Raw genomic sequence first — 19,047 nt, forward strand, 5'->3', positions numbered from 1 at the left:
ACCACCCGGGCCTTTGAAGGATGGGTGCAGGGTCGTCCTTCTGGCTATTGAAAAGAACCTAGTTCATGTGTCCTGGTGACAGGTGGCTCAGGTCCTGAGATTCAGCCTTCTAGTGGTATCCATCGCCCTGGCCTCTCAGCTAGCTGGCCTGGTTTCTAACCTTCCTTCCACGTTGAGGCGAACTAGGGCTGAAAGAGGGCCGCATTAATTGGTATTTGGGACCCAAAGATGGGGGAAGGGTAGAGGAAGAAAAAACAGGCTTTGCGTATGAAAGAAAAAAACAAAGTGAAATCCGAAACTCAGGGGCAGGAAGTGACCCCAGGCAGACACTTTGTGAACCACTGGCGGGTAGCACACCTCGGTGGGTGGGGGTCACCTGCCCAACCTACCACCCTCCCATCCTGGTACCAAAGCCAGGAGACTGAGGGGCAGGGACAGCAGCAGAGGGACAGTATCCGCGGCTGTTCGTTCCCACAGACCCCCCGTAATTGCCGTGCCGCTGCCCCCCACTTCCTGCAGCCTTGGTCACCGCCGGGGGCGTGTGTGAGGGGCGGGGCTACGTGGAGCAGAGGAATTTAAAAAAAAAAAAAGGGAGATAATTAGCATCCTCTAATCCCATTGGCTCTCCGTCGGCCCTGCTTTACATACGCCCGCCCTGCTGGCTGCCAGGGTGTTGCGGGGTTCGGCAGGGTTTGCAGCCGCCGCGGTAACTGCTGCGCTTCAGTGCAGGGCGGGCTGGCGCTCTAGCGAACCTCGGGCCGGGAGCCCGAAGCCGGGAGCCGGGAACCGGGAGCCCGGACCCCGGAGCCAGCTGCCGGCAGAGCTGCTGCTGCTGCGGCGGCATCTGAGTCCATTTCCGTCCTACGAACACTGAGGTCGGCGTCCGGCGGCTTCTGCGCTCAGCAGGGCCCAGGGAGGAGCGGGTCAGACACTTTTTATTTTATTTTGGAAGAAAGGGGCGAGTCCCGGCGTGAGCTTTCCTCCCGGCCTCGCTCGCTCCCCAGTGCGCCCCAGCTCCCGCCCGGGCTCTGGAAGATGACTTCGGGGTCTGCCCGGTGTCTACCAGCGGCGGCGGCGGCGGCCCGGGGAAGCAGCCGAAAGTAGTAATACTTGGTAGTAGCGGCTGGTAGAAAAGTGAACCGAAGCAGCGCGGACTCGGCTCTCCCCGCGCGCCGGCTCCCGCTGCTCTCGCTGCTCCTTCCCTGGCGGCCGCAGCATGAAGTGGCGCAGCGATGGCCAGGAGAGGTAAGAAGCCTGTGGTGCGGACCCTGGAGGATCTGACGCTGGACTCGGGTTATGGTGGCGCGGCGGACTCGGTGCGCTCCTCCAACTTGTCCCTGTGCTGTTCCGACTCGCACCCGGCGTCTCCGTATGGCGGGAGCTGCTGGCCGCCTCTAGCTGACTCCATGCACAGCCGGCACAACAGCTTTGACACCGTCAACACTGCCCTGGTGGAAGACTCCGAGGGGCTGGACTGCGCCGGCCAGCACTGTTCGCGGCTGCTGCCGGACCTCGACGAGGTCCCCTGGACCCTCCAGGAGCTGGAGGCGCTGCTGCTGCGCTCGCGGGATCCCCGGGCAGGCCCGGCGGCCCCCGGCGGCCTGCCCAAAGACGCGCTGGCCAAGCTGTCGACTCTGGTGAGCCGGGCGCTGGTACGCATCGCCAAAGAGGCGCAGCGCCTGAGCCTGCGCTTCGCTAAGTGCACCAAGTACGAGATCCAGAGCGCCATGGAGATCGTGCTGTCCTGGGGCCTGGCGGCGCACTGCACGGCGGCCGCGCTGGCCGCGCTGTCCCTCTACAACATGAGCAGTGCCGGCGGCGATCGCCTGGGCCGCGGCAAGTCTGCGCGATGCGGCCTCACCTTCTCTGTGGGCCGCGTGTACCGCTGGATGGTGGACAGCCGCGTGGCGCTGCGCATCCACGAACACGCCGCCATCTACCTGACAGCCTGCATGGAGAGCCTCTTCCGGGACATCTACTCGAGGGTCGTGGCCTCCGGACTGCCCCGGAGCTGCAGCGGCCCTGGCCCGGGCTCCAGCTCCGGCCCAGGCCCGAGCTCGGGCCCCGGCACGGCCCCCGCGGCGGATAAGGAGCGGGAGGCGCCGGGAGGGGGAGCGGCGAGCGGCGGCGCCTGCAGCGCAGCCAGCAGCGCCAGCGGGGGCAGCAGCTGTTGCGCCCAGCCGGCCGCCGCTGCTGCGGCCGCAGCCCCACCGGCAGCAGCCGCCAACCACCACCATCACCACCACCACGCACTCCACGAGGCGCCCAGGTTCACCGTGGAAACGCTGGAGCACACAGTCAACAACGACTCCGAGATCTGGGGGCTCCTGCAGCCCTACCAGCACCTCATCTGCGGGAAGAATGCCAGCGGTAAGTGGCCGCGCGGGTGCCGCCTCCTCCCACCCAACCCCTCCAACTCCGGTTGCAAGTTTGCCTCGCTCCCTCCCCCCCGCGTCGTTCTGGCCACCCACTGCTGTCCCAGGCCTCTGAGAGGACCGCAGAGCTGGAGGCGGCCCGAAACTCGTCTGTTCACCCCCGCGCTAGGAATCCGCGTACTTTACGCGCGCGGCTCCTAAGGTTCCGAAGTCCCGGAGCGCACAGTTCTGCCCCTACTGCAGGGCGGGGCGGCGGCTGCCGCCTGCTGACTGTGGGAAGAACCCATCACCATGTGGGGGCACAGGTTTGATCATTTGCCCCTAGTACGTATTTCTGCCATAGCCCTGTGCTTTGTTTTGTTTTGTTTTTGACCTTGAAGATACCAAATTCTCGGGCGCAGGACTTTGGCTGCTTGGAATTACGGAAGAGGTGCATTCCTCCTACTGCCGCCCAGTTCTCATACTTCCCTGCGCCCTCCGGGACCCTATCTGGGCGCGGGTGTAGGAGAGGCCCCGCGGCCGTCAAGGCAGAAGAGTGGAGAGATCGCTTGGCCTAGAAACTGTGGGAGAGAGGTGTGTGTGGTGAGAGGGTCGAGCGGGAAGACTTCTAGGTCCCAAGTTTTCCCGGGGCAGTTTTTGGAGGCTAGAGCGCACAGCTGGTGGGTGCTGCTCGACGGACACCCCCTTCCTCAATATCCGACCTTCCAGCTCCTGCCTCTCTCCGTTCCCTGTGGCAGGGAGCTGCAGCTGTCACCACTTGCCTTAAGGAGCGCCACTCGAGACCCGGGCAGGATGGGAGTGGGGCGGGGTTCTGGAGGGGGCTGTCAGTTTAGGGCGTCGTTTCCAGCAGGTTCTGTCATTCCCTCCCACAACCCCCGTTTTGGAGGCGGGAGCTGGGTGGGTTTGAACCTGCAGTTCTGGCGGTGGAGGGGGTGGGGCCGGGGGCTCTTGTTTTCGAGAGCTCGAGCTGGCGGTCCTGCCTGTCTGCGAAAGCCAGAGCTAGACACTTCAAAGCTTCAGTTTTCCACAGGAAATGGTAGAAGCGTAACTGGAGACTCTAAAAGCGAAATAAAACTTTGCTACATATTCGGTGGTTTGGCCGGAGATTGCGTGGTTGGAGCTGAAATGCAGTCTTTCTGGGTAGATTTCATTCATGTTGCTGCCTGTCGGTTTCCCGGGGGCTGAAGGAAAGATGCGGCGGGCGCGGCCCGGCCTCTGGGGGTGCCAAGTGTGTGCTTGTGAGTGTGTGCGTGTGTATGTTAAATGTGTCTAAGTGTGCGCAGGAGAGGGCAGGCGCGCGGGGCTCCAGCAAAAGCCCTTTGGAAACTGGCCCTCCAGCTCTCGGTCCTTTCACCTGGTTTTGATCATCGTTGGGGGAGGAGAAGGAAGGAGCAAAGTGGGCGTGGGGGAGGGGGAGGGGCGGGATCGCGACTTCCGCGTTGATCTGGAGACTCTCGAGGATCTCCTGGCCAGAGCCCTTCCCACCCTGCTGCCAGCCGAGGGCGCAGAGGCTCCCCCTTACCTCCCCCCCAAACACACATGAAATCCTGACCGAGGCGGAAACCTGCAGGAGAAGGTATTATTGATTGGTCTTTGTATAAGCTTCTTCAGAAGGGGGAGGATTCACCTGAAAACCCCGGGACCTGTGGACTGGACTGCTCTGTGTATGGAAACCTACCCTCCCCCCCCCCCCCCAAAAAAAAAAAGCACAGAGGGCTTAATTTTCCTCCCACCAGGTGCGCCCACCTCCCCTGATCGTACCTCTCCCATTACAATCATCCTTAATTCTTACTGGCCCACCAAACCTTTAGCCCCCTGCTGGGACTGGACCTTCCTTTTAGTAATCTCTCACAGTGTTTCCTTCCGAGTAAGGAGCATTCCCCTTAGGGGGCGCCAGTCTTGGGATCTGGGAATCTGGGCAACCTGCTCCACCCGCGTCTTTGCCATTCTCTTGAAGTTAAGACTTGAGCTGACTCTCTTTCTTGGGCCTCAAGTTTCTTCATCTGTAAAATAAGGGCGTCCTGTAGCTCTGTCTGTATTAGTAACCTCTAAATTTTTTTCAAATTGGTTTTACTTTTATGATCTTTAACATCTTTTAAAGACAGTGTTTGTGTTTATCCTTTTCGGAGTGAGTATAATTTAAGGAAGGAGAAGACCACAGAGTTGGTTTTGGGCAGGGTGAGTGTGTGGTGATTGGGGTTTGCAGCCATCCTAGCGTTTACCACACCACAGAGTTTAACTCCTGGGTGTCGGGGCCCCTTCAGCCATTTCTTAGTATGAGATATACTGTAATTTCACTGTGATCTATCTCTTTTCTTTGAGCTTGTTTAAAATGGCAGGTCATTTATGCAGAAGAGAAAGGAATGAGCAATTAATTTCTTAGGTATCTGAAACATACATTAAACATCAAACCTATTAAACTGTTTTGCATGGCAGTCTTTCTGCTCTGCCGGCCTTATTAAGGAGCCCAGTCCTTACATGATCGATTTTTTTCCCCCTTTAACTCCGCAGCATCGCTTATTTCATTTGTGAATTCATTTATTCGTCAATATTTATTGAGCTGTTAGTAAATTTAAGGACTGCGCAAATATGCAGTACACAGGTAATAACGGCCAACATATATCCAGCGCTATTCAGATGACTCATTTGATCTTCAGCATTCCCTTGAAAAGCTACAGCTGTTATCCCCATTATACAGAGGAGGAATTGAGGCACAAGGAACCCAACTGTGTTGCTCTTAGGCCATCCAACCCAGTTGAACAGAGACCCTTTACAGCCTGACAGTCTTTCTGTCCCAACACATTACTCTTGTTTCTTTCAAACTGAACTGGGCCGTACTAGATTATTACATTTTTATAATCTCTACCAAAGTCTAAGGGAGCACCTGGTACACAGCTGGAGCTTATTAGATATCTGTTAACACCTAGCATATAGCAGATGCTGAGTACTATTTGTTGAATGAATGTAAGAGGCCCATTAGCAGATGCTGAGTACTATTTGTTGAATGAATGTAAGAGGCCCATTAAATCTTTGGGATTTAAAATTTACCCATCAGCATCTATAATCAACTCTCTAAAGGCCTCTGAAGTCAGACTTCCTGCTGCTTGAATTTCAAGGCTGTCCTGTTCTAGCCGTGTGTTCTTAGGCATGTTACCTAACCTCTCTGAGCCCCATTTTCTTCAGCTGTAAAATAGAGGTAATTATTAGGATTAAATGAGATTGCGTGTATAAAGGCATTACACTCTGGTGCCTGACACATGGTAGGGGCCAAAATGGTCATGGTAGTTGTGATAATCCAGGCACAGTGGTATCACACATCTTTATCTCATCCAAATGAACAACTCTCTGGTGTGGACAGAGCCAGCAAGGTACAGGATTTTACTTGGATCCCCCTTCCCAAAATTCCCAAAGTCAAATCATTGCACCCATCTCACGGATTGGCTCCATGGGCTCAGCCCCCACTGCCAAGGTCACAAAAAGATTGTTTTGGTCAAAAGAAAGTAGCTTATTTTATTTGCTGTATTTTTTATTTTTTTAATGTTTGTTTATTATTTTGAGAGAGCGAGAGCGTGAGCAGGGGAGGGGCAGAGAGAGAGGAAGACACAGAATCCGAAGCAGGTTCCAGGCTCTGAGGTGTCAGCACAGAGCCCGATGCGAGGCTCGAACCCACAAATGGTGAGATTATGACCTGAGCCAAAGTCTGCTGCTTAACCAACTGAACCACCTAGGCACCCCTTATTTTTAAATAAGCTGTATTATTTTTAAAAAGGCATGCTTAGTGAAGTGCTAGGGAACTTTCCAGGTAATAGAGTTCAGAGGTATATGCATTTGTTGAAATGGCATTGCACTGTAAACTTAAGAATGTGTGTTTCACTATATTTTAAAATGTACTTTAGTAAAAACAAGCAAACAAACAAACAACAAAGACATTAAGAAAAAAAAGATAGACATCCTTGACTGAAATTTTGTTGTAATGCAGAGAGAGTTTGAAGGGAAGACTGGAAGAGGCAGTGTGGTGTGATGAAAGGGATAAGGACTTTATACTGGGAAAGACTTAGCCTCGTATATCAGCTCTGCTGCTTTCCAGAAAATGACTTAATTTTGCTGAATTTGGTTTTCTCATCTGCACAGTGAGGATTACCAAAACAAACAAAAAAGGCATTAAAAAAAGGGAAGAAAATCCAAATCTACCACATACAGTGATTAAAGGATTAAATCAGATCAAGTATGTGAAAACACCTGTCACATAGTAGGCACTTAGCAATAATGACTTCCTTAAAAAACTGATTATTCAGGCTGCTGATTTTGAATAGTCTCTTTCATTCAAGAATCCCAAATCACTTTATAAACATTAATTAACATGGGCCCCATCCCCGGCAACAGTGGCTTGGTGGGTAGGATGATTTTCAGGTCTTTTTCTTCGCCGTTGCCTCCTTAGATTCTGTTGTGCACTAAATGGCTTACTCAGCAGTTTTCCTGTCCCCTATCTGGTCATGCTGTTCCATGGTGCAGTGTTGCTGTGCTGGACAAAAATGTCACAGAAGAAACCTAGCTTCTTCCAAAGAATAGCAAAACTATCTCAAGAGTCAGCCACGGCAGTGTCTGTGCTCACAGAGCACGTTTTTAATTAACTAGCTGAATGTAAATGAAAACTTGGAATTTGGGTCAATGGAGGGTTATTTGGTTTCCTATGCAGACTTGCCAGTTCAGTGCTGGGGCATTTGCAAGTAGGGTGTTTCATGGAACAGAAAATAAAAATAACAGCAAAATAAAATGAGGAGGGATCAACCCGGAGACCTGGTGTCAGGAGCCACATGCTGATGGCTTTTGAATAGGAGGAAGGCCTCCAATTCTGGGTCTATCATGATTAGTGACCTTGAGCCAGGCACCAAAATCACCTCTAAAGTTGGTCTGATTATCGTCTATCGAGAGGTCTGACTTCGAAGTTAGGGACACCCATAACTTGCAGGCTTTCCTATCAGTAAAATGGGTATTCTAATAATAGCTACAGTTATGTAGTGCTTATTACATGCCAGTCATGGTTTCTCTTTATTATAATCATTATAATCACATTCGCTGTTATAAAAGACAACCCCCAGATCTCAGGAATTTAACATAATAGAAGGTTGTTTCTTACTTGCTAAAGTCTGATTGGGAGAGGAGTGATGGGGGAGGAGAAGGAGGGTCAGTTAGGTACCAAGATTGATGGGTTTGTCTTTCTTTCCCTTCAGTATGTGGCCTTCAGGGCCATACTTGGACATTCATCTAGCCAATAGGTAGAGAAAGGAGGGAGTAGAGATCTTACGAAAGGTGTTACGGGCTAAGCCTGGAAGGGATCTCCATTGTTTGTGCTTATATATCCTTGGCCAGATGTGCCAGGGTTTCTGCAGCCACCAGATATCTGTGTGTATCCTTCTTCTCTCACTTAAAACATGTTCCCCTTCCCAAGGGAGGACACTAATATTCTGTGCAGTCATTGCTTGCAGAGGAAAGTTGAGGATCTTTGGGTGAAGCTGAGTTCTAGCCATTGGATTGTGTATGGCTTCTCATGGTCCAGGGAGCCATGAGCCAACAGAGACATGCTGTCTGCCCCTCTGCATCCATATCCCACATTGGAAAGGGCAGGGTAGCCGCAGTAAAACTCCCACTAGGAAAAAGCAGCAGTGGAAGACACACACAAGTCATTGGGTTAGTTCTTCTGAAACCTTGGCAAGCAGGCACTGTGTAGTTGTGCCCTGGAAATGGGTGATGTTCCTTGCTTAAGCCCTGAGTCTGCTTCTGGGAGAAATTTCCTGGTTTCTTGTTCTCCATGCTCCTGGCTCTGCCTTGTGGTGGGAGGATTGTCTTTGTCCATTTTTTTTTCTTGGCCCTTCCTGAAGCAGGTCCTGAGGGGTATGACCAACCTGAAGCTCTAAATCTTTTGTAACCTAGTTCCTTCCTGCCCTTGAACTTCTAGGGGCCCAAGGATTGTTTTAATGCTGTAACAGTAAAAGGTTTTTAAAATGCACGCTTAGAGATTTTGCCAATGCACTTCTCTTAACAACTTAGTAGGATTTTCATCAGTGACATCTAATGTGCCAATAGCCACACCCATAGTCATTTCCTAGAGCTAATTATCAAACTGGATTATTTCTTCACTTTCTTACCTGGATACCTTTCTTTATCTCCCCTTAATGACAGCTACCTTGCAGCCACCAGGCTTACGCGGAAGCTTATACCCTTAATCTGATCATTTGTTTCACTTAAAAGTCTTCTCAGTCTTTACTCTTATTGTTTGGGGTCTAGAAGTCATTGTCTTTTTCAGCTCCTCTTTCTTACTAATGCCTTGCTAAACTCAGCCAGGAGCAATAAAGCAAACTATTACCATTTTTTTTTTTTTCCTAAACATCTTTCTCTAGAGCCTATAGGCTCAGTTGGCCCAGTTTCTGCCTCTGAGTCGTCCTAGGTGACAGTTAACATTTTACCACTGTCCAACATGAGGCTGTCCAGTTTCCCAGGCCCTACTATCTGACTTCTAAGCCAGGTCCACATATTTAAGCACCCCACTTCTGGTACCAATTTCTTTAGTAGTCAGGGTGATGGTAGCTGTTAGATCAGATCAACCATAACATCTTAGTGGCTAAACACAAGAAAAGTGATCGTCTCATTCATGTTGAGAAAAGTTGATGCCAGGGCAGGGAAGTGCTTTGTTCCACAGAAGTTGACGGAGGTTCTGCCTTCTGGAACGTTTGACTCCCCAGAACTTCCATGCTCGGGGACAACAGGAGTGTGGAAGAGTGTAGGAGGTTTTTATAGGACAGTCCGGATGTGAGTATATCAACTCCTTCCACATTCCAGTGACCAGAGCTCAGTCACATGGCCTCACCTAGAAACGAGGGGGCTGGGAATTATGGTCTCTGGCAGGGTAGCCATTCCCAACTACAATTCTAGATTAGAAAGTTGAGGAACAAAAAGTTTCAAGAATCTGTCTGAGGTGACACAGCTCACAAATGGCTGGGTCAGATTTGAACCCAGGCAGTCTGGCTCTGGACTGCCCCTTAGGATATTTGTGAAGATTAAAATAATATAAAAGAAATGACACAGTGTATACAAAGTGTCTTTCCCAGTGTCTCGTGGTAAGTAAATACTTTATACCTATCATGCTTTACGTTTCTTATTATTGTTATTGTCATCCTAATCCGGAAGTGGGGTGTGGTGTGGATTCATGGTGAATCAGTATGAACCTTTTAGGCATGGGAAGAATATGAATCCAAAACGAGTGGGTGCCCTAGGAAAAGCGTATTATGTACCTGTCTTTTCCCCTCCAGCACCCCTTGCAGAGGGGCTAACACTTGCTGGGCCACGTAGTGTACTAGCAGGGCGTTCCAGAATACTTCCCTCAGCCTTCACCCCATTCTTGTGAAGTGCGTGTTTCCTCTTCCCATTTTACTGGGGAGGAAACCCAGGCTCAGACAGGTTCAGTGGCTGGCTGAGTTGCCATAGGTACTGAGGGGTAGAATTGGGGTTTGGGCTTCAGAACCTGTGCTCTCTGAAGGGCTACAAGCACCGTGGTGAAGATGAGCCTCTGAGGGGATCCCAGAACAGCCCAAGGGGTGTGTGGAGTGGAAGGCACAGCTTGCCTTGGTGCTGGTGCTCCTGGTTGAGGATTGCCCTTCGTGTAATATGTGATCCAAGCTCTTTTCTCAGCTCGTGCTGGTTTTCCCCATCCTGGCTGCCCCGTGAGGTTGCTGTGTAGCCTCTTCAGCCGAGGCCTCGGGGCGGTGGGTGGCTTTGTGGTCTCCAGGGGACAGCTCTGTCCATACTCTGCCTAGCTGGGTCAGTAGACTCAGTGCCAGAAGGAGGGCGGGCCTTCTCACTAGAACTGCATGCAGAAATCTGTGGCATGATGGAGAATTTGTCCTGGCCCCCCTGAGAATCCCAGGGCTGGAGTTTTCTCAGACTTTAGAGTTAGTGGACCAAGGTGTAAACTCTGGTGACCTCGGGAAAGCCAGGTAACCTTTCTGAGCCTGGGTTTCCTCATCTGTTAAATGACGATAATGGTAGTACGTCCTTATGGTGTCATCGGGAGGATGAGTTAGTTCATGTAGAAGTCCCTAGAATAGGTAGTATTGGACGTATCACAAACACTTAATGTCTGGTAGCAATTATTATTATTATCAAATGTTTAAGAGGTGCCAGCTTCCTTGCTTAAAGATCTGCTTCCTGAACCCTGCTTCATGTATTGAGTAAAAACCTTCAAACACTCTGCCAGTAACCAGGCTTCCAGGGTTTGACCACTTAACTGGTTGTATGATATCAGACAAGTTACCTAACCTCCCTGTGACTCATTCTTCCCCTTTGTTAAGTGAGAGTAATAATACAAGTGAATTCTTAGGGAAGTGTCTGACATGTAGAAATTGCTTGATAAATGTTGGTGTTGTTTTATTATGTTCATTATGATTTTTTCTGTAGGCACTATGTTAGATGTTAAGTAACATGGTCCCTGACCTCATGGAGCTTGCAGGCCTGTAGTGAATTATTTTCATCATGAATAATCATGTAGGTATACAACTGTGATGGTTGCTACAAAGGAGAGATACCTGGGGTAGTCAGGAGTAAGGGAAGGCTTCGATGAGGATGTGAGGCTTGAGTGAAGTCGAAGAATGACCCATTTGGTTGAAAAGGTAGAAGATACTCTATGATGCAAGCAGAATGTGCAAAGGGCCTGTGGCAGAAGGGAGCATGGTAAGAAGGAGAGCAGCCAGGGTGGCTGGAATGGGAGAACAAAGTGAGGAGAGCTGGGTGGAGGTTGGACCAAGCCATCTTCCAGATTAAAGAGTCTTCTTTTCCCAAGGACACTGGAAAACCTTTGAAAGGTTTTAAGGAGGGCAGCGCTATGCTCAGACTTGTGGTCTAAGAAGCTCATATAGGCTGCAGTACTGAGAACAGGTAGGAAGGAAGGGAAAGGTGAATGTGGGAAGGCCAGTTAGATATTGTTACCAGCCCCATCCTACCCAAGAAGAATCTGAGGCTATGAGACATTTTGTAACTTGCCCAGAGTCTCTGAGGCAATGAATGCAGAGTGGGGATTTGAGCTCAAGTCTGAGGGACTTCAGATTCTCCCTTTCTCCCACCCATGTGGTAGCATTCCTGGGGAGCATTCCATTCAACCCTCAATTTTACAGGTAGGGAAACTGAGGCTCAGAGTGAGACTCCCCTTGCCCAACGTCACAAGGTCTTACAGCAGAGCTGGAACCAGTACCTGGGCTTCTGGATTCTTAGCCCGTCTCCTATTCTCTGTGATGCATTGCTTCCTCCAGACCAGCTCACTCCTTGGGGGCAGAGAGGGCTGAGAAGCTGCGTTGTTGACAGCAGTTTTTGAGATTAATTTACAGCCAGGCTGTACCATCTCCAGCTTTTACTCTGCATATCACAGTAAAAGAAATGCTAGTCCAGGAGCATGGGGGAGGTTCCCCATTCGCTTGCGACTGAGCCAATGAAAGCAGTTACTTACTGTGAAGATCAGGCATGCTCCGCGCGGAACCATATTAGCCGCTCCCCAGTGCGTTAACATCCAAAAGCAAATCGGAGAGGCAGTTTGATACCTTAAAAAACAATGCTCGTGTCAGAGGTTGAGGCTGCTTGGAATAACTGGGTTCTTTTGGGTGGCGTGTGTCATTGTTTCTTCCTAATCCCAGCCCATAGAACCACCCAGAAGTCAGGATGTGCATGCGTAGGTAGACACAAATTACCAATCTCTCTCTCTCTCTCTCTCTCTCTCTCTCTCAATGGCCTCAGAGAATTTCAAGTACTGGGGAACAGATACAGCGTTTCCTTTCCTCGGCCTCCCCTCTGGCCTCTTTTCTTGGCCTCCTGCCCCTCCTACCCCTTGCAGCCTTACCTTTGCTGACTCTGAGGGCTAGGGCCTGGGCTCACCCTTGTGAGCAACAATGGACATGGTCCTGCCCTGAGAAGCTTGCAGACCTGAAGTAGGTTTAGTTTATCCACAGATAATCACCCAAATGTAAAACTGTGCCCGTGACCGTAGCTCCTCGGCAGAGGTTCACAGGGTCGTAGGACAGAGTCTCCTCAGACTGTGGGGTGAAGTCTGGGGAGGCCCAGCTGGCCGTCCTGTGTGCCTCCAGGGGTGACTGGGGATACCAGACCTCCGGGGATCCTGGGTGGGATTGGGGGTTAAGATTCGTGGTTACCTTCCCACAGTCATGTCATCGGGGCCGGGAACAGAGCTGGGAATCTCCTCTCTCAATTCTGAATTCTGTGTGTGCCCCATTCTCTTTAGAAACCTACCCCACCCCTCCACCCACTCTCTCCATTCTGCAGCTGCCATTTTCAAGGCCAGATGCTGAGTCTCCAGATGCTTGTTCTTCCCATTCCTGGGGCGGACTGGTGTGGGTGGGAGGCTAAGCGAGTGGCCAGGTGTGGGGCGCCCCCTCTTTCTCTTCCCCTCTCCATCCCCCGGGCTCCTTCCCTCCTGGTCCTGCTGCTGCCGCTGACCCTCTTGCTGTTCCAGGTTTTCCTTTCCCTTAGCATGAGAGCTGTGGAGGAAAGAGCGACAGACCAGGAAGGAGCAAGCTGGCGATTTTGCAGCCTCTGGTAGTCTCAGCATGTGGAACCCCTTGGGGCAGCTGGGAGCCTGCAGAGTGGGGGCTGGTGGTAGAAAGGGAGGGGGTGCAGGAAGGTGCCTGAACCCTCTAGCAAGTAGGAGGGCTTCTTCGGCTCAGGCCTAACCGGGTTTACATATGCTGTGTGGCCTGGGACAGGCCCCTGACCTCTCTGAACCTGTTTCTTCTTATAAGAATGGGAAATAATGATAATACTAGGTTCTGGTATTCATGCTGCCATAAGTGTCAAACAAGGCAACACTTTGGAAAACAGTAAAGCCTGGAATTTACTAATGGGAAAAGGTAACATTTACAGAGTGTTTATCGCTGTATTAGGGCTTTCCTGAGAAACAGAACCAATAGGATATATAGAGATTATATATGAGGCGATTTGTTATGGGAATCAGCTCACACGGTTGTGGAAGCCAGAAAGTCCCACAATTTGCCAGAGCTAGATGGAGAACCAGAAAAGCAGGTGGTATAATTCAGTCTAAATCCTGAAGCCTGGGAACCAGGGGCCACTGGCATTAAGTCCTGGAGTCCAAAGGCCTGAGAACCAGGATTTGCTGCCCTTTAGCTTCCCAGTGGCCTGTGTGAAAAGAGCCATCATGAGCAGATACACAATTCACAGTATGATGGATGAGACAGAAATAAACTAGCTGCTGTAACTTTTCCTGCAATTTAGGCCTGAACGAAATTTATCAGCAGGAGGCTAGAAGCAGTTATTAAGTGGCACTTAGCAACCTCACATTTCAGCCCATAGTTGTTAAGAAAGAACAAAGAGAGCCTCCTCTTGATTGCAAAGGGTCTCTCTCCCCTGTCTGTCCCCCCCCTCCCTCATACCTTACGGAACATCCAGTTGTGGAATGTGAGTAAACAGAAGGCCAGGGATGGGGCAGCATATCAGTGTCCCTCCTGTGTTCTGGAGGAGGGTCTTAGGGTCAGAAGTTGGCCTGGAAGCTTCTATCTGTGTCACATGGTCCCTAGAGACAAGATATGCATTCATTTGAGTAAAAGTATATAAATGCTCCTCTGGGGAAAAATTAGCACCCTGTGCACTGTACCTGTAGATGTGGTCTTCAGCAAGCCTGGGTGCGAATTTGGGGAGGGCGGAGAGCGCTGGATGGGGTCTGGGCTTTGGAGAGATCAGCACCAGTGTGGTCAAATACCATCCTCTTAAGGGTTTAAAAACAGAAGAGGGGATGAAGCCCACTGTAGAACAAGCTGTGTGGTCTCAGGCAAGTGATTTAACCTCTCTGGACTTTTTTCCTTTTAATTTTTTTTTAATGTTTATTTATTTTTGAGACAGAGGGAGATACAGCATGAACAGGGGAGGGTCAGAGAGAGAGGGAAACAAAGAATCCAAAGCAGGCTCCAGGCTCTGAGCTGTTAGCACAGAGCCTGATGCGGGGCTCGAACTCACAGACTGTGAGATCATGCATGACCTGAGCTGAGTTGGAGGCTCAACCGACTGAGCCACCCAGGTACCCCCGGGCTTTTTTTTTTTAAATTATTTATTTTGAGAGAGAGCAAGCTGGGGTGGGGCAGAGAGAGAGAGAAGGAGAGAGAGAGAGAATCCCAAGCAGGCTCTGTATTTATTGTCAGTGTGGAGCCCAACACAGGGCTCGAACCCAAGAACAATGAGATCATGACCTGGGCTTGAAACCAAGGGTCAGATGGACGTTTAACCTACTGAGCCACCCAGGAGCCCCTGGACTTGTTTTCTTGTCTAAAAAATCCCAAGAGTTTCAAGGCTCAAAGGATCATCAGTTGTGATAGTGATCTATAAACTACAAAATAATCATTTGTCCATTCATTCATTCATTTGACAGATATTTGTTGAGGGCCTGTTGGGTAGGAGGCATGGTTCTGAGCGCTTAGCATATATCAGTTCACAGACAAAGATCTTCATAGACCATGAATTCTAGTTGGGGGAGACCTTAAACAATAATCGTAAGTAAGCAAATATAGGATGTTAGAAAGCGATAACTGCCATAGAAAAGGTAAATCAGAGTGAGGGGGGATTGGGAGGGCTGGGATGGTGAGTTGTAATTATAAATAGTGTGGTTAGGGTGGTCCCACTGAGAAGGTGACATTGGTGCAGACAGGTGAAGGAGGTGAGAACTTTGTGTGAGTATCGGGGCGCCTGGGTGGCCTAGTTGGTTAAGCATCTGACTTCATCAGGTCATGATCTCATGGTTTGTAAGTTTGAGCCCCACATCTGGCTTTCCTCTCAGCACAGAGCCAGCTTCAGATCCTCTGTCTCCCTCTTTTTCTGCCCCTCCCCAGCTTGTGTGCACTCTCTCTCTTTGTTAAAAATAAACAACAAAAAAATTTTAAAAATTAAAAAATGGTAATGCAAATACTAAAAAAAACAAAACAAAACAACAAAAACTGTGTGAGTACCTGAGGAAGGAGTGCTGTTGGCAGGGGAACAGCCAGTATAAAGGCCCTGAGGCAAGAGTAGCAAAGAAGCCCTTGTGGCAGAGAAGTGTAGGTGAGCCAAGAGGAATAAGAAGTGAAAGCAGAAATTTATAGAAAGCCAGGTTGGGCAGGTACTCATAGGCTGTTGTAGGCTTTGGCTTTGACTTTTAGTGAACAGGAAGCCATTACAGGATTCTCAGTAAGGATTTGTAGGTCTGACTTATGATTTAAAAGGATCACTTTGGTTGCTGGTTGAAAACAGAATGTAGAAGAGGAAGAGTGAAATGAAGACCACCGGATAGAGGTTCTTAAAATAACCCACCCAGGCAGGAGATGGTGGTGCACTAGACCAGGGTGTTAGTAGTGGAGGTGGCTAAGAAGTGGTTGGATCGGGGTCATAATGAAAAGGAAGAGTCATGGGGCGCCTGGGTGGCTCAGTCGGTTGAGTGTCCGACTTCGGCTCAGGTCATGATCTCACAGCTCGTGAGTTCAAGCCCCGTATCGGGCTCTGTGCTGACAGCTCAGAGCCTGGAGCCTGCTTCTCATCCTGCGTCTCCCTCTCTCTCTGCCCCTCCCCCGCTTGTGCTCTGTCTCTCTCTGTCTCTCAAAAGTGAATAAATGTTAAAAAAAAAATTAAAAAAAAAAAAGAAAAGGAAGAGTCACAAAGACGTTGTTGACACATTGGCGGGGGTGGGGGCGGGGGTGGAGGGTGCAGTCAGGAAAGGAGAGGAGTCAAGGATGACTGCAGGGTTTTTGGTCTGAACAACTGGAAGGATGGAATTGCATAAACTGAGCTGGGGAAGACTGGGGAATGAACAGGTTTGCAGATGGCAGAGAGATTGGGAGTCCAGTTTGGAACATGCGAAGCTTAAGGAGGCTTTGAGATCCTTAGGTAGAAATGTCAGCTAGGTGGTTGGATAATCATGGCTGCATTCAGGAAAGACTGGTTTGCAGGTATAAACTTAGGAGTCAGAAGCATATAGATGGTTTCTAAAGCCATGAGACATGACAAAGTCCCCTAGGGAATGAGTGTAGAAGAGATAGGTGGGCCAAGGGCTGGGCCTTTCCGTGGGCCAGGCCAAGGAGGAGCCAGCAAAGGACGCTGAGGAGCAGGAGCCAGTAAAAAGAACAGAAATGTCCTCATAGTCAATGGAAGAAAGTCTAGGAGGAGGAAGGGCTCATCTGTGCCTTGTGGCCTGCGAGGTAGTCACCACCATCATGTCCTGAGCTGTGGGGGTATTTTCGCCTGCCACCCCAGGGACCACTTTGGGCCCGAAGAAAACAAGCAGGATCAAGGTGACTGATGGGGACCACACTAACCGTAATGAACCAGGAAGATGTTTGGTATGTTTTCTCAAAGGGATGGAGGCAAAATGGTCTCAGTGTGTCATCTATAAACTGAGGGGATTAGACCAAATCACTGACTTCAGACTGGACTCTCATGGTCTGAAAGTTCTATAAAGGGCATTCAAGTGGGGAGGCTTCCTGTCCCACCCTGCACACTCACTTTACCAGAGCTGCTACCCTTGCATCTGTTCTAGTATATTTGACTTATGCATAAGATGCATTTGAGAAAGGGATTCTGTTTGTTGCCAAATAGAGTCTGCAAAGCACTGGTCTGGAAGATTAGCAAGTCCTTCCTGCTCTGACATCCTAGGAGGCTCAGCTACTCAGGGAGCAGGGATGCCACCATGTGCCTGTTTCTGTGCTTTGTTTGGCTTTGGCTGTGGAGACCAGGAGGGTGTGTCCCCCTGGGGCTGGGAGAAGCACTGAGCCAAGTGGAGTAGGGAAGGGAGAGTTAGGTAGGTGCTGTGCTTGGAACCTTGTAGAGCTCCAGGATCCCAAGGGGATGGAAGAAAGAAGAAGAACCATTATTGGCAACAAACAGAACTGGTAGGATGCAGGGTCCAATTAGATGCTTCCAAGTCTAAGATGTCTCCTCTCTCCCCCTCATCCTTATTGTTTGCAATTCTGCTTTTCTCCTGATGCAAAGCTCTTCTTTTTATCCCCCCTTCACTGTTGCATCCTCACCTCCTGGGTGCCATTTTTGATACAAGGGAGCAAAGGTAGAACTCATCAAAGTCATCTCTGAACCAAAAATAACCCTGTCCAGCCAGACACGTCCCGACCTTCCAGGTCAAAGTGCTTGCTTTCATTTGTCAGTGCTGCTACATTCACCTATGGCTCTCAGAGGTCTGAGGTTTAAAGCTGGCTTGCCTCTATATTAAATATGTATATTTTTTTCCTAATAAGTTCCGGGAGTAAATCAGTTTTACATCAACCAAAGGATCAGTCCTGAATTCCTAAACCCCAGTGTAGAAGATGGGGGCTTTGGGATGTTATGGCTTAAGTTGTTTGCTCATTAAAATGTCTAATCTGGCTGATGTTCTGGGGAGGAGTCTGTATGGTGTATCTTGCTATGTAGCCAAATGTCTGAGATCAGACAGCCTGGGTTCACAACGTGGCATCATCCCTTATTGGCTGGTGGCCTTGGGTGAGTTCTTCTCTCCCGGCCTTAGTTTCCCCCGCCCCCAGCACATAGGAATGTTTTGGGGCTGGGACGAAATGCCATGATACTTATGAGCACTTAGTGTGGGGCAGTGAGCGCTTGACACATGACAGCTATTATTGCTGAAATTCTCAGTCCCTAGTCCCCTGAAACCTCTACTGTACCACCCATCAGGTTATACTGTGAACAGTCCACTTACCTGTCCATCTTTATAGGCCAGGCGATTTCCTGTTCATCTCTGGGTCTCTAGTGGGCACATAGTTGGCACTTACACAGATTTGTTCAATGAATGAATGAGGCCATGGAACACAAACTCCATGTGAGCAGGGCATTTGTATATTTCACTCCCCACCATCACCCCGAGACTTAGAACGGTGTCCACACATAGTGGGCACTGAGTAAATATTTTGTAGTCTGTGAAATGAGCCATGGATCAATGAAACTTCACTAACAGGCAAACCAAGAGCCTGGAGCTAACCACTGGCCAACGGGCTGGGAGTCTTCCCCTGTATTTCTAAATTCCCAGCCCTGAAAAACTCTCCTTTTCAAAGCTTGCCTCTCTCTTTGAAGAAGAGAAAAAGAATGGTTCCTCATTATTCCTTTATACCCACTTTCCTCCTGTGAGACGGCACCTTGCTCTCATTCAAAGCTGAAAGCTGTATCTGCATATAGACTCTTGGATCTTCGAACTGGAAGAAGCCACACAAGGCTCCTATATGGTATAGCCCTGCTGCCTTCAGATGGGTGTCTGATGGAGTTTGCAAACCAGACATCTGAGAGCCAGGGGGATTAAGAGATGTGCGTGGGGCCCCACCACTGTTGGCAGATGAGCGGGTCAGAGAAAGTGGAAGGTCCTCACTTCACAGCTGGACCTGGGCCTTAGCTCCCTGAATCCCAGCTTGGCGTCCATGCTGCCATGCTGCCCCAGGGAAAAAGAAACAAGGCTTTGTTTCCTTTCCTCAACTGTGATTCAACCCTTTGTCCTGTTGATTGAGGTCCTCCTTGAGTCCGAATTTGTGTAGAGCACTCTCCAGACATTCTCTCAGCTCAGTCCCTCCAGCCCCACCGATGAGGTCGGTATCTTTAGTTTGCCCCGCACAGCCTGGGGAACTGAGTCAGAGAGGCTGAAGAGACCCAC

The 19,047-nt window shown here is 49.9% G+C and overlaps 1 protein-coding gene across 2 annotated transcripts in view; it reads left to right on the forward strand.

The window, feature by feature from the left end:
• The first annotated feature begins 638 nt into the window (after positions 1 to 638).
• The window catches only part of ABTB3 (ankyrin repeat and BTB domain containing 3), a 314,326-nt gene continuing 295,917 nt past the window's right edge, over positions 639 to 19,047 (forward strand). The window contains exon 1 of one of the 2 annotated variants that reach the window (XM_027070914.2): positions 639 to 2,370. In XM_027070914.2, the coding sequence (XP_026926715.1) occupies positions 1,233 to 2,370 (1,138 nt within the window). In that variant the 5' untranslated portion in view covers positions 639 to 1,232. The remainder of the gene's footprint in view (positions 2,371 to 19,047) is intronic. The other variant, XM_027070913.2, reaches the window with a different exon arrangement.

The sequence above is a fragment of the Acinonyx jubatus genome, chromosome B4 (genome assembly GCF_027475565.1).
Source record: "Acinonyx jubatus isolate Ajub_Pintada_27869175 chromosome B4, VMU_Ajub_asm_v1.0, whole genome shotgun sequence".
Lineage (NCBI taxonomy): Eukaryota > Metazoa > Chordata > Mammalia > Carnivora > Felidae > Acinonyx > Acinonyx jubatus.